This window comes from Trichechus manatus, unplaced genomic scaffold (assembly GCF_000243295.1).
Source record: "Trichechus manatus latirostris isolate Lorelei unplaced genomic scaffold, TriManLat1.0 scaffold00156, whole genome shotgun sequence".
Taxonomy (NCBI): Eukaryota; Metazoa; Chordata; class Mammalia; order Sirenia; family Trichechidae; genus Trichechus; species Trichechus manatus.
The window spans coordinates 4116849-4129269 of NW_004444092.1; the positions used below are offsets into that span (position 1 = coordinate 4116849).

At 39.0% G+C, this 12421-nt stretch overlaps 1 protein-coding gene across 2 annotated transcripts in view; it reads left to right on the plus strand.

Annotated features, from left to right (window-relative positions):
• The window catches only part of SLC25A13 (solute carrier family 25 member 13), a 222051-nt gene that overhangs the window by 110864 nt on the left and 98766 nt on the right, over positions 1-12421 (plus strand). For both annotated transcript variants that reach the window (XM_012558304.2, XM_004386134.2), the window contains one exon: positions 5698-5837. In XM_012558304.2, coding sequence (XP_012413758.1) covers positions 5698-5837 — 140 coding nt within the window. The remainder of the gene's footprint in view (positions 1-5697; positions 5838-12421) is intronic.

Consider the following 12421-nt stretch of genomic DNA (forward strand, 5'->3'; position numbering starts at 1 on the left):
CTACTGGCACTGAGCATCTTTTCATGTGCTTGTTGGCCATTTGTATATCTTCTTTGGTGAAATGTCTTAGCTTTTTGTAAAAACAGTTTTATGGAGATACAACTCTTATACCATATAACTCACTCATTTAAAGCGTACACTTCAGTGGCTTTAATATGTTCACAGAATTGTGCAGTCAATTTCAGAACATTTTCATTACCCCAACAAGAAACCCATACCCTTTAGGTCTAGTTTCTCTCACCAGTGTTTTTTAGTTTTCAGAGTATAGTTTTTTGCATTTCTTTTGTTAAATTTATTCCCAAGTATTTTACTCTTTTTGATGCTATTGTAATGGAATTGCTTTCTTAATTTCATTTTCAGGTTGCTCATTTCAAGTGTATAGAAATACAATTGATTTTTACATGTTGATCTTGTATCCTCCAGCTTTGCTCATTAGTTCCAAAAGTTTTTTATTGGACTCCTAAGAATTTTCTGTATACAGAATTCATGCCATTTGTGACCCAGCTTTTAAAAATCCTAATCTTTTCAATACAACCATGCTCTGTAGCCTGGGAAATTTATTAGGGAAAATTAGTTGACTTTTTGAGGTTGACTTTAGGAAAGAAACAACTGCCACTTTGTAATTGTCTTTTTATGATCTTAAAAAAAAATCAGTGGACTTTTCAACTATAAATGTTTGTGGAGAAAGCAGAGACCCACAAATAAACTCAAAGGATTCTTGAGCTTATTTGGTGAAGTCTTGTTTTAAATAACATCGCCATTATAAGTAGGTATGAGAACTATAGGCCTTCCAAACATAACTTGTTTGGCACAGACTGAAATAATAATGACTATATGTTCTTTTAAGAGATAAGCATTCTAATTGGCTTCCACTTTCAGGAGGAGTGGCTGAGCTAAGAAAAATATTACTCTAAAAGTCATGTGTAACTGTAGCACTAGAATGTGAATTTAGTACCCTGGTGACGCAGTGGTTAAATACTTGGCTTCTAACTGAAAGGTCAGTGGTTAGAACCTACCAGCTACTCTGCAGGAGAAAGATGTGGCAGTCTGCTTCCATAAAGATTACAGCCTTGGAAACCATATGGGGCAGTTCTACTCTGTTCTGTAGGGTTGCTGTGAGTCAGAATCAACTTGACAGCAACAGGATTTTAATATACTCTAGTAGCACTAGAGTGTAAATGTAGTACTAGGTATATATTCTAGTGCTACATTTAGTTTTGCGTCTTTGCCTATATAACCTCAACCTGGGTTAGATTTTAGGGCCCTATGTTTTAGACCAGGGAGATCTTACTCTAATTCTTAACTTAGTTATAGGTCTCCCAAGTGATGCTTATTTGAAAGCCTTCAGTTGGTGAGTTATGTGTTATTCTGAACCAAATAAGCAACCAAAAGGATAGGACATCTTGGGTTTCCTCTGCCCTTCCTAGGACCACAAGTTAGGTCTGAATAGGCTAGAGAATGGTAAAGGTTTAGTGATAGGACAGCCCCAAGGTTAACTCCTGGAATCTTTCACAGTAGAGATTGTGGGATTGCCCAGGGAAGCCATAGTAAAGAGTAGAAGTGGATTTCAAAATCACTTGTGTTTTTTCAGTTTCTCCTTTCCAGCACAAAGCATGGAGAAATCCAAAGAACAAAACAAATGTTAAGTGAGAAAGCTGTTTGTGCCTCTAAAAAGGAGTAAAGAATATTGATTTGAGATGGTATTATAATTTGTAATGTCTTTCTTCCAAAGTAGGGGAGGGGGTAAATCATTGTGACTCTTGGTTTATAAATGTTATTTCTATTCATAAACTTGCAGGAAAATGTGGGGACAAACATTTCAGAAAATGAATACCCCAGAACAATTTATCAGAGCAACATGAAATATTCAGAGACTTATGAGCCCATAAAATATTTTTTGGGGAAATACGTAACTTTTTCAAGGTGGCAAGATTTAATTTTTTTAAAAGTTTATTCACTGTGAAGATGAGTAAAAATATTGGTAGGTTTCCTCTTTACCAAAAATCTTCCTGCCCTCTTGCCCTGATCATTTGGTTTGTCCAATTAGAATGAATGGCTTAGTAATCTATGACATTTGAGTACCTAAGCTGCTGTTAGGTAAGCCAGGAGAGTGAAAAATAAATTTGGCAGAAATTGTACCAAGTGGTAAAATAAACAACTCCAGGTCTTTTTTTTGTGTGTGTGTTCTGCAGAGTCTCATGGCCAACTGTTCTTCCCATAGCAAATGTGTCTTCATCATAAATGTAGCATCAAGTCCTTGGGATTTAAAAATAATATTTGGTGCTGTCAAGTGATGCCAACATCTGTGGCTGCCTGGAGCAGGGTGTGACCCAAGTGGCTTCGGTACAAAGGGCTCTGATCCATAAACCATTTCAAAAGAAATGAACCTTTCTTCATCTGTTGCTCTCTAATGAAACACTCCCTCTCAGGTCTGCTCGTCTGCATAAATCCCCGACAGCCTCATATGGCTCACATCAGGTTTTATTTTCTCCCAGAAGCCTTCCTCTTCCATTTCTTTAAGTACCTCCCTCCTTAAATTTCTCTTTTCCTTGCCATGAGGACCCCTGCAGTTTAGCACTTAATAGGGTATACTCTTAAGATCTGTTGTTTAATTATTGCTTATAGATTAGATAAAGCACCATGCCTACTGCTACTTTTCCACTTCGCATAGGACCTAGGACAGGGCTCATAAGCTGTGCTCCTTAGCAGTTGATAGCTACTAGCTAGCTAAGAACTGGCGTTCTTAAAATAGCTGGTATGTTAGAACAGCTGAGAAACTGATAATGGGGCCATGTACTCAAGGTCATGTGATTTGTACACTACTCAACTCCAGGAGACACCAGTCCCATAGACCATGAAGTCAATGCCGTCCCCTGTAATTATGCAGCTTGGTGGCCCTGCATGTCCTCCCTGGTCTATAAGTGGCCCGTGTTTTCATGTCACTGTATTCCATTAGCTGGTCTGGAGAGTCTTCCCCACTTCTTCCCTTGCATATTTTTGTCAGTCTCAGTGGGAAGTTGAAAATGAGGAAGAAGTGAATCTAACTGTTCCATAACTCTTTAGGACTTTTGTTTTCAAAATTACGTTCTGATCCCTTGCATCAGAAAAACATGGGGTGGGTGCTGGTTAAAATGTGGATTCTTGGGCCCCAGCCCAGGAGTAGAGCTAGGGGTTTTAATGAGCAAAACTGTTGATTCTTATGCACTTCACTAAAGACATGATTGTTGAAACAGCTTCTTAGTAAGGCGGAAATTATAGTGTCTTAAAGGGTTAATGCAGCTGTCCTTAACCTGTTGTACTGTCCACTGTAAACCTTTTCTGATTCATTTAAAATCAGTCACTATTCAGTGAGTAGTTGCTCTGTGCTCACCACCATGCCAACTAGACTGGGAGAATGGATGTGAAAAATATGGCCCTTGCTCTCAAGGGGCTAATAACCTGTTGGAAAGAAAATATACACAATAAGTATGTATACATACACACCTTTATATGATGCTTTATATATGTATAGATACACACGTATATAGACATATTTTTAAACAGATCATTATCAAGAGCACCTGTCTATAGAATTATCACTTTGATGTCACTTTGATGACCAAGGTACTCCTGACCCAACCGATGATCTTTTCAGTCACCTCATATGCATGTGAAAACTGGAAAATGAAAAAGAGAGGCAGAAGAATTGATGCATTCAAATTGTGATGTTGGTGAAGAATATTGAATATACCATGGACTGCCAGAAGAACAAATAAATCAATCTTAGAAAACATATAACTTGAATGCCCTTAGAAGCAAGGATGGCAAGACTTCATCTTGTTTACTTTGGACATGTCATCAAAAAGACCAGTCACAAGAGAAGGACATCTCGTCTGGTAAAGGATCAGCAAAAATGAAGAAAGCTCTCAATGAGTTGGATTGACACAGTTGCCTCAACAATGGGCTTAAACATTATGGAGATGGCACAGGACCAGTCTGCGTTTCATTTTGTTATATGTAAGGTTGTCCGTTTTCATAATTGAGAGGTATTTTGGGGATCACATATAGTTCACCGTGACCAAATTCCAGTGTATTACTTCAAGCAGGCATTTACATGAGAGACAAGCTCTATGGAGTAGGGACTTAACATAAATAGCCATTAGAACAAGCTTAGCACGAGTTAGCTGCTATTATTAGTAGGGTTTGAACCCAAGCTATTTGAATTGTAGTTTGGTAGTTTCTTCTCAGATGTTTTAGAGCTGGAAGGAAACTTGAAGAGCATCTCCTCCTACTTTATTTTATTGACCCTCGATCAGACTCACTGTGATCTTTTTTTTTTGGTTTAAATCCTAATCCTTGAGTCACTTTTCCTTGTGTCCTGTCTCCTTTTTCCTAAAGGTGATAGAATAAATTCAAGGAAATTTAGGATTGTACTTTAAAACTTTTATTTTATTGTCCCCATCAGGGCCAGCCTGAGGTTTTCTGCTACCTTTTATAAAATTTATGACTGGCATAATTCTGATTTTTACTGCTTTCTTTATGCAAATATACACCCAATCTTTTGCTGATGGCAGCACTACTGTTTCTTCGTGGCCAGACTTAAAAATTTTTCTGGAAACTTTAAAAGCATGGAATAAAAACTTTGTGGGTGAAATGGAGGTTGAAATAGGAAATTGGGGGAAATAGTGGAAACACGTGCCAAGATTTTTGGCACCCTTTGGAGGTCTAAAGAACTTTTTTTTTTTTTCCTTTCTTTCTTTTCTTTAGTAGAAGCAAAAGCGGGGTGAGGGAGGTGTCAGGCACAGTTTGCTCATAAAAATAAGAAGGTTTGGAAGATATATTTAAATATATGAAGGCCAGGAATTCATTAATATAATGATAATTTGTGCTTCTTTCACCTTCTAAACACCCCTTTGGAGGAGACTAGTAAATTAAAAAATGAAGCTTTAGAAAAGTTACATTTTTGTATTCTTTTCCCCCTCTCTCTCTGAGTCCTCTTACAGTTTTGTAGTAGAGGTTAAGAAGAGGTGAAGAATGAGTACTAGTACTTCTGGTTGCCCATCTTGAAATGTGATTATATGGACAATTTGACAATTTCCTTCAAACCATGAGAGCGCAGCACAAAGTTAAAGCATTGGGCTGCTGGCTCTTTCTTCCATCTCTCTTGTCTCCAGGTGTGGTTTTGATAAATTGCTGGACTTTTAAAACCTCACATAGAGGATTAGGGGTATTGAATATGAGCTTTAAATTTTTATCGGATTTCTAAACTCTCCAAAAAAAATCTATATAGTTAATAACTTGATAAAGGACTGTATTTAAGACATGTATAGTATTATGTGTCTGTGTCTATGTATGTATGTGTGTGCCCTGCCACTAAAGATTGAATTCTCTCCGCTGTGCCTAAAAAATGTCAATATATGTTGAAATAAAACAAATGAAATAATTAGTTCTAGTTTCCTAGTGCCTTTTAGCCTTTTTTTTTTTTAAATAACATCTTGATTTCCCTTCCAGCCTCTGTTTTGCTTTGGTGGGCTTATTAACTTTGAATTCTTGACTGATTCCATGAAGATTATGATTTTTATTTCTGCCATGGTTTTATAATCTGTGTGTGTCTTTAAAACTGAATTTTTTTTTATAAGAAGAGAACAATATTCGTTTAATAACTGATTTTATAAGAACCTGACTTACTTTTAATCAACCTTTCTTTTCTTTTTTCAGAGGATGTTAAGCGAGTTTTTGGACAGACCACAATTCATCAGCAGATTCCATTTAACTGGGATTCAGAATTTGTGCAACTACATTTTGGAAAAGAAAGAAAACGACACTTGACATATGCGGAATTCACTCAGTTTTTATTGGTGGGTCTAGCTTTTAAAAAGTTAAAAAGAGTAAATAAATAAAACTGGGATTAAATTGGATACAAAAAGATACTAGTTTTGACTGGAGCCCCAAACTCTTGATTTATTTACAAAAATTCTACCCCTGGCAAAACTATCCGATTTATGGATATTTCTTTATTAGTACATAGAAATTATTGAATTAAATGGGGTCTTACAGAGTGTATAGTGGAACCTTTTCATGTTTAAAAAGCATACATGCTGAGACTCCATGAAATCAAGTGATTTTGCCTAAGATCACATAAGTAAAGAGGATCAAAATTGGAACTTGAACTCTAGGTTTGTGACTCGTTCCGCTACTGTTTTCCAACATTTCTTTTCCCCCCGAGAAATGGGTGCATGTCATGATCAGCGTCTGTCTTAGTTATCTATGTTGCTGTAATAGAAATATCACAAGTGGGTGGTTTTAACAAACAAATTTATTTTCTCACAGTTTAGGAGGCTGGAAATCTGAATTCAGGGTGCTGGTTCTCGGGGAAGGATTTCTCTCTCTGTCCGTTCTGGGGGAAGATCCTTGACTCTTTAGCTTCTGTTCCTTGGCTCCTTGGTGATTTTCATGTAACTGGCATCTATCCTCCCCCAACTGTGTTTCCTTGCTTAATCTGCTCTTTTAATATCTCAAAAGAGATTGATTTAAGACATACCCTACACTAATACTGCCTCATTAACATGACAGAGAAAGCTCATTCCCAAATGGGATTATAACCACAGGTATAAACCAAAACAAAAACCAAACCTGTTGCTGTCGAGTCGATTCTGGCTCATAGCGACCCTATATGTATAGGGGTTAGGATTTACAACACTTATTTTTGGGGGACACAATTCAATCTGTAACACAATCTAACTATAGAATCAGTTCACCTGAGACCTTCTAGAGTTCGAAGGCACTGGATCTAAACATGGCTGCTCATTGGAATCACCAGGGGAGTTTTAAAAAACACTGTTGCCTGGAAGGTACCCCTTGTGGCCCTCTTCCATTCATAACCTCCCACTCCAAGACAACTACTATCCTGATTTCTAATGACATTGATGAATTTTGCTTGTTTTGTACTTATGAAAATGAAATCACACAATTAAAAAAAAAAAACCTTCTATCATCTGGGTCCCCCCCTTTTAGAGACTGGATTGAATGGGTCTTGGGGTATTTAAAGCTTCCCGGGTGCTTCAGTGTATAGCCACTTTGAGAAACATTGTTCTCAGGGCACTTGTTTCCCTGTCTGGGGTTAAACTCTGTAGAAGCTGTCTGCATTTCTGGGGTACATCTTACCTGGCCCAGTACCCCCAGCCCTTCTCTCCTTACACCCTCCCATTAGTGTCATGTCGTTGGCCCACTGATGTTGCCAACAGAAGAGTACTAACGACATAGGATTACTGTTTAGTTTTCTTCCTTATGCATGATTTTAAAGGTGTTTTAATGTTAACATTTAGTCACCAGACGTCTATATCTATATGCTATATTGGTCTATATGATAAACCACTCCTTCTTTTGGAATTTTATGCTTTTTTTTGCTTTGATCATATCTGGGTCCTGAGGAAAACTTTGCCAAGGAATTCACCTTTGGTTCCTTGTCACTAGAAATGTCATCTGTAGCTATCTTGGTGCCTCTGCTTTTTTCTTGTGTCCGAGACCTTACCAGACTCCTCAGAGGAGTGGTTAGAAACACAGCACCCACACGTACATGATGTTGTGGGGGCTTCATTCAGCAAGTGTTTTTGGTACATTCTCAGGCCCTAGTATATGTGACAGGTTTACTTTAATAGATGTTTCTCTTTTTTACTTTCCTTTTAACGGTATCTTTATGATATATAGAGTTTGGCATCCTATTTAGTTTACTTTCACTTTCCTGCACAAGATGTCTTAAATCTGCCTTTGTATTTTTTAAAAACATGTTAATGTCTGTGAATCCCCATTTTCAGTTCTGTATAAACATAAACCTATTTCAGTAACTCAGGTGGAGAATGGAATGTGGGTTGTTGGATTTTTGCTGTTGTTTACACAAGACACGGGCACGAAGTAGGAGGCGGTATTCATTTTGATGAGAAATAATGACAATAATGCTGTTGAGACAAATGCCTCAGATTGACTTTATGGAACATAACCGAATTAACTTTTAGTCTTAATGGGATGTTAGCAATGGTAAGGATGATCGCATTTCCCTCTAAGCAAGTATCAATTATGCTGAATTGAGTCAACTATAAAACCATTCACAGGAGCTTCTAGGCCTTCTTCAAGATATGGGGAAGTCCGAGTCAAGGATTAGATGACTCAGGGCTTACCAGTTATATTTCCAGTTGTAACTTATAGGGCATTCACTTAAATCTGACTAGATTCTATTTAAAAAAAAAAACTTGTTGCCATTGAGTTGATTCCCATAGTGACCCTGAAGGACAGAGCAGAACTGCCCCATAGGGTTTCCAAGGCTATAAATCTTTATGGAAGCGGACTGCCACATGTTTCTCCCACTGAGCGGCTGGTGAGAACCACCAACCTTTCGGTTAGCAGCCGAGCGCTTAACCACTTCGCCACCAGGGCTCCTTGATTCTATAATAGTAAATGCAAACATCCTACAGTGTCCTGCTTGGGATGATTTTGCCTTTGTAACCAAAATGTAGATGTTAAACTTTTACTAGATTAAAATGGTTGTAGTGGTTAATTGTCTTGGTCAGGGCATTTCTTTCGTGTCCTATCTCAGACCCAAATTTAAAGGAATTAATGGATGGTGATAGGCTTTATTTGAATGCCTAGGAAATGACAGTTTTGATGAATACCACTGGGTCACTTCCCTCAGCTTCAAACGCTTTGTTTGCTTCCTTTGAGCTTTTTTCTGAATACAGATAAGGGCTTCAAACCTCTACTTCAAACACTTTGCTTGCTTCCTTTGGCCTCTTTTCTGGATTCAGGTAGCTTCTTAAAGATGTAAGTGAATTTAATCTCCTGTGTTTTAGGCTCCTGCTTTGTCAGGCATGCTCCCACCCCTCTGCTCTAGGCAAGGCTCAGAAACACGGGCACAGACTCCCCAGCTGGCGCCGAGGCTCTGAAAGCAGATGCTTGCTGTTTGAGATGTGAAGGTGCCGCCCCCTGCATGCCGCTGCCTGTCACCTCGTGAGGAAGAAGAGCAGCCGTAGGGACAGCTGAGAAGTGCTTGTGGTTTCGGGGAGCCTGAGTGCAAAGTAGAGACTGTACTGCTCTATCCCACTGAGGGTCCCTAGAAGTTTGCTCAGGCCTGACATTTGCGTGTGTTACCCATGCTTATGTCTGTATACATGTGTGGGGCTGGTGGGCCAGTTCTCTTCTGCAGTGCCATTTTCTGCAAGTTCTGCTTTTAAATTTTTTTTATTTCTTCATTTAATAAATGTTTTGCTCTATCTGAGCAAGTGTGAGTCTGTTATAAGCCACTGTATTCATTTCCCAGGGCTGCTGTAACAAAATACCACAAATTAAGTAGCTTGTAAGAATAGAGAGGAGCCCTGGTGGCACAGTGGCTAAGCGCTCGGCTGCTAACCAATAGATCAGTCATTCAAACCCACCAGCCACTCCACGGGAGAAAGGGTCGCTCTGGATGGGAATCGACTTTACAGCAATGGGTTTGGTTTTTTTTGGTTCATAAGAATAGCAATTTATTGTCTCACAGTTCTGGAGGCTACAAGTCCAAATTGAGGATGTCAGCAGGCCTGCCCTGCCTCCAAAGGCTCTAGGGAAGATCCTTTCTTACTGCTGCCGGCTTCTGATAACCCCAGGTGTTCTTTGGCTTGCAGCTGCATCAATCTCTGCTTTCATCGTCACATGGCCATCTTCCCTCTGTGTGTCTCTCTGTGTCTTTTCTCTTCTTTTATAAGGATACCACTCAGATTGGATTGGGCCCGCCTACTGCAGTATGACCTTATATTAACCTAACTGATAGTATCTTCAAAGACCCTATTTCCAAACAAGGTCATTCACAGATACCAGTGGTTAGGATTTCAGCATATCTTTTTGGGAGACACAGTTCAGTCCATAACAGTCACCTTATGGCTGTGAGGATTTCACTTGGCTCACATGTTCATCTGTGTATGGTCTGGACATTGTGCCCAGCCACTGAGGTGGTGGTGGTCATATAAGCATCGCTTGAATGGTAAGCTGGTATGTCATTTTCTGTGTGTTGGTTATAAAATTCATAAAGTAGAGAATCAATTTTATATCCTTTGAGTTTAACTTGCCTTATTTATACTTTGCATCTAAGTAATAATGTTGAAGCAAGTAGCATGGACAAAAACAAAGCTTCCTTCTCACGTCCTTGTTCCTGGTTCGTACATAAAGATCTCAAAAGGGAGGGAGTGGGGCCTCATTCCTGTCATCCTGTTATGGATCAAATTGTGTCCCTCAAAAATAAATACTGTAAATCCTAACTCCTATATGGTTGGAAACCCTGGTGGCATAGTGGTTAAGAGCCACAGCTGCTAACCAAAAAGTCAGCAGTTCGAATCCACCAGGCACTCCTTGGAAACTTTAGGGGGCACTTCTACTCTGTCCTATAGGGTCACTGTGAGTCGGAATCGACTGGAAAGCAGACAGCAGTGGGTTTTATACTTGTGGTTGTTACCCATTTGGGAATGGATTTTCTTTCTTATGTTAATGGGACAGGGTGTGTCTTAAGTCAATCTCTTGAGATATGAAAAGAGCAGATTTAGCAAGCAAGCAAGCAGAAATGGGGAAAGACAGATGCCATGCCACATGAAGTCTCCAAGGAACCAAGAAACTGAAGCTGAAAAGCAACAAAGACCTTTTCCCCAGAGCTAACAGAGAGAGAAAGCCTTCCTCTAGAGCTGGCACCCTGAATTTGCACTTCTGGCCTCCTAAACTATGAGAAAGTAAATTTTTGTTCGTTAAAGCCACCCACTTGTGGTATTTCTGTTATAGCAGGGCTAGATAACTAGGACACACCCAATCATTAATACTGTTGCAGCTGTTTCTATTCCCAGTTTTATCATCTCCATTTAATTGTGTGAATGGTGGTGTATATGTGTGGATATGAATACAGCTTTGTATGTATATGTATTTTAAAATATTCTATAACCTTTTTGACATACCTCAACTCTCAGCTTCTAAAACAAACCTCATTTTATGATTGGTAGTTGAAAAATGTATTTTCCTGTACTGAATCTTTTAGAAGGCGATTTGGAGAAATTTTCCTGTTTTATACCATCAGAGAAAACAAAATCCTGTTCTGTACCTGACACAAGGAGCCCAAGTGGGCTCAATGGTTATGCACTTGGCTGCTAACCATAAAGGCTGGCAGTTCAGAACCCACCAACTGCTCCACAAATATATGGTTGTCTGCTTCCATAAAGATTACAGCCTTGGAAAACCTATGGGACAGTTCTGCTCTGCCTACAGGGTTGCTAGTCGGAATCAACTCAACGGTAGTGGGTTTGGTTTTTTTTATTTGTTCTGGTTTTTATACCTAACAGAACCGTTTTCATAAATGGTATTAATATAAAATTTTCTACCCTGTTTGGAAGTATTTTTTGATGCTGTGATTATTATTCTATGGGAGAAGCCACTCACTTGTGCAGTGTTTGCTGAGCATCCACAGTTTGCTGAGAGGCCTTGTGCAAAGAGCTGAGAATCCAGAGATGACACCACCTCTTGAGATTTAAACCTAAAGACAACATTCAAAGAGTGGTTAGAGCAGTCATCCAAAGTATAGACTTATAGAGCCAGGTATGAGCAGAAAGGCCATCTATTTAACTGCCTCCTTTTACAGATGAAGAGACTGAAGTCTTTTGCTTTGAGGCTCTTCTTCAGCTGAGGTGGATGTTGTAGACCCCTGGGGCACAGAGAGGCACCTGGGGGCACAAATTACTGTTTGTTAAAGACCTCTTGGACTTTTCTGTCAATATATTCTGTTAAGGCAGCACTAAAGTTACTCTCCAAAAAAAAAAGAAGTAATAACTAATTTCTGTACAGTCTTTATAAGTGTACAGATACTAGTTATTATTAGTTATAATTGTGCCCTAAGTATTCCAATCTCTGATTATAGCATCCTCTCAGTGCTCTGAGACATAATTATCATTATCCCCTATTGCATGCAAAAGAATAAACAGGCTGTAGAGTAAAATTTTACATTCATGGGTAGTTTTCTGGGGAGAAGACCCATAGCTTTCATTAGGTACCCAAAGGGGTACCCCAAAAGAACAAAGAGGAACTGCTCTAGAACTTAGCCATTTCTGTACGGTCATAAGCATGTGAGGGATTCACAAATATTATGCTATTACCACTATATTGCACTACAGTATCTTAGACTACACTGCCTCCAGAGCCAGGCTATGAACAGTTGTTTCATGTTCCTGGAAGGGGCCGTGCTTCTCAGTGAGGGTGCCCAGTCACGTATTGCTGGACATTTAGCTTTCCTGGCCCCTACCCATTAATTGCCAGATAATGATGATCAAAATTTCTTAGGTTGGGATGGATGTTACTGTCATTTCCAATTATTTCTTGATGCTGTTTCATAATCTTGGGTGGTATATATTTCATATATAATTATCACACTTTTGAAACAATCTGC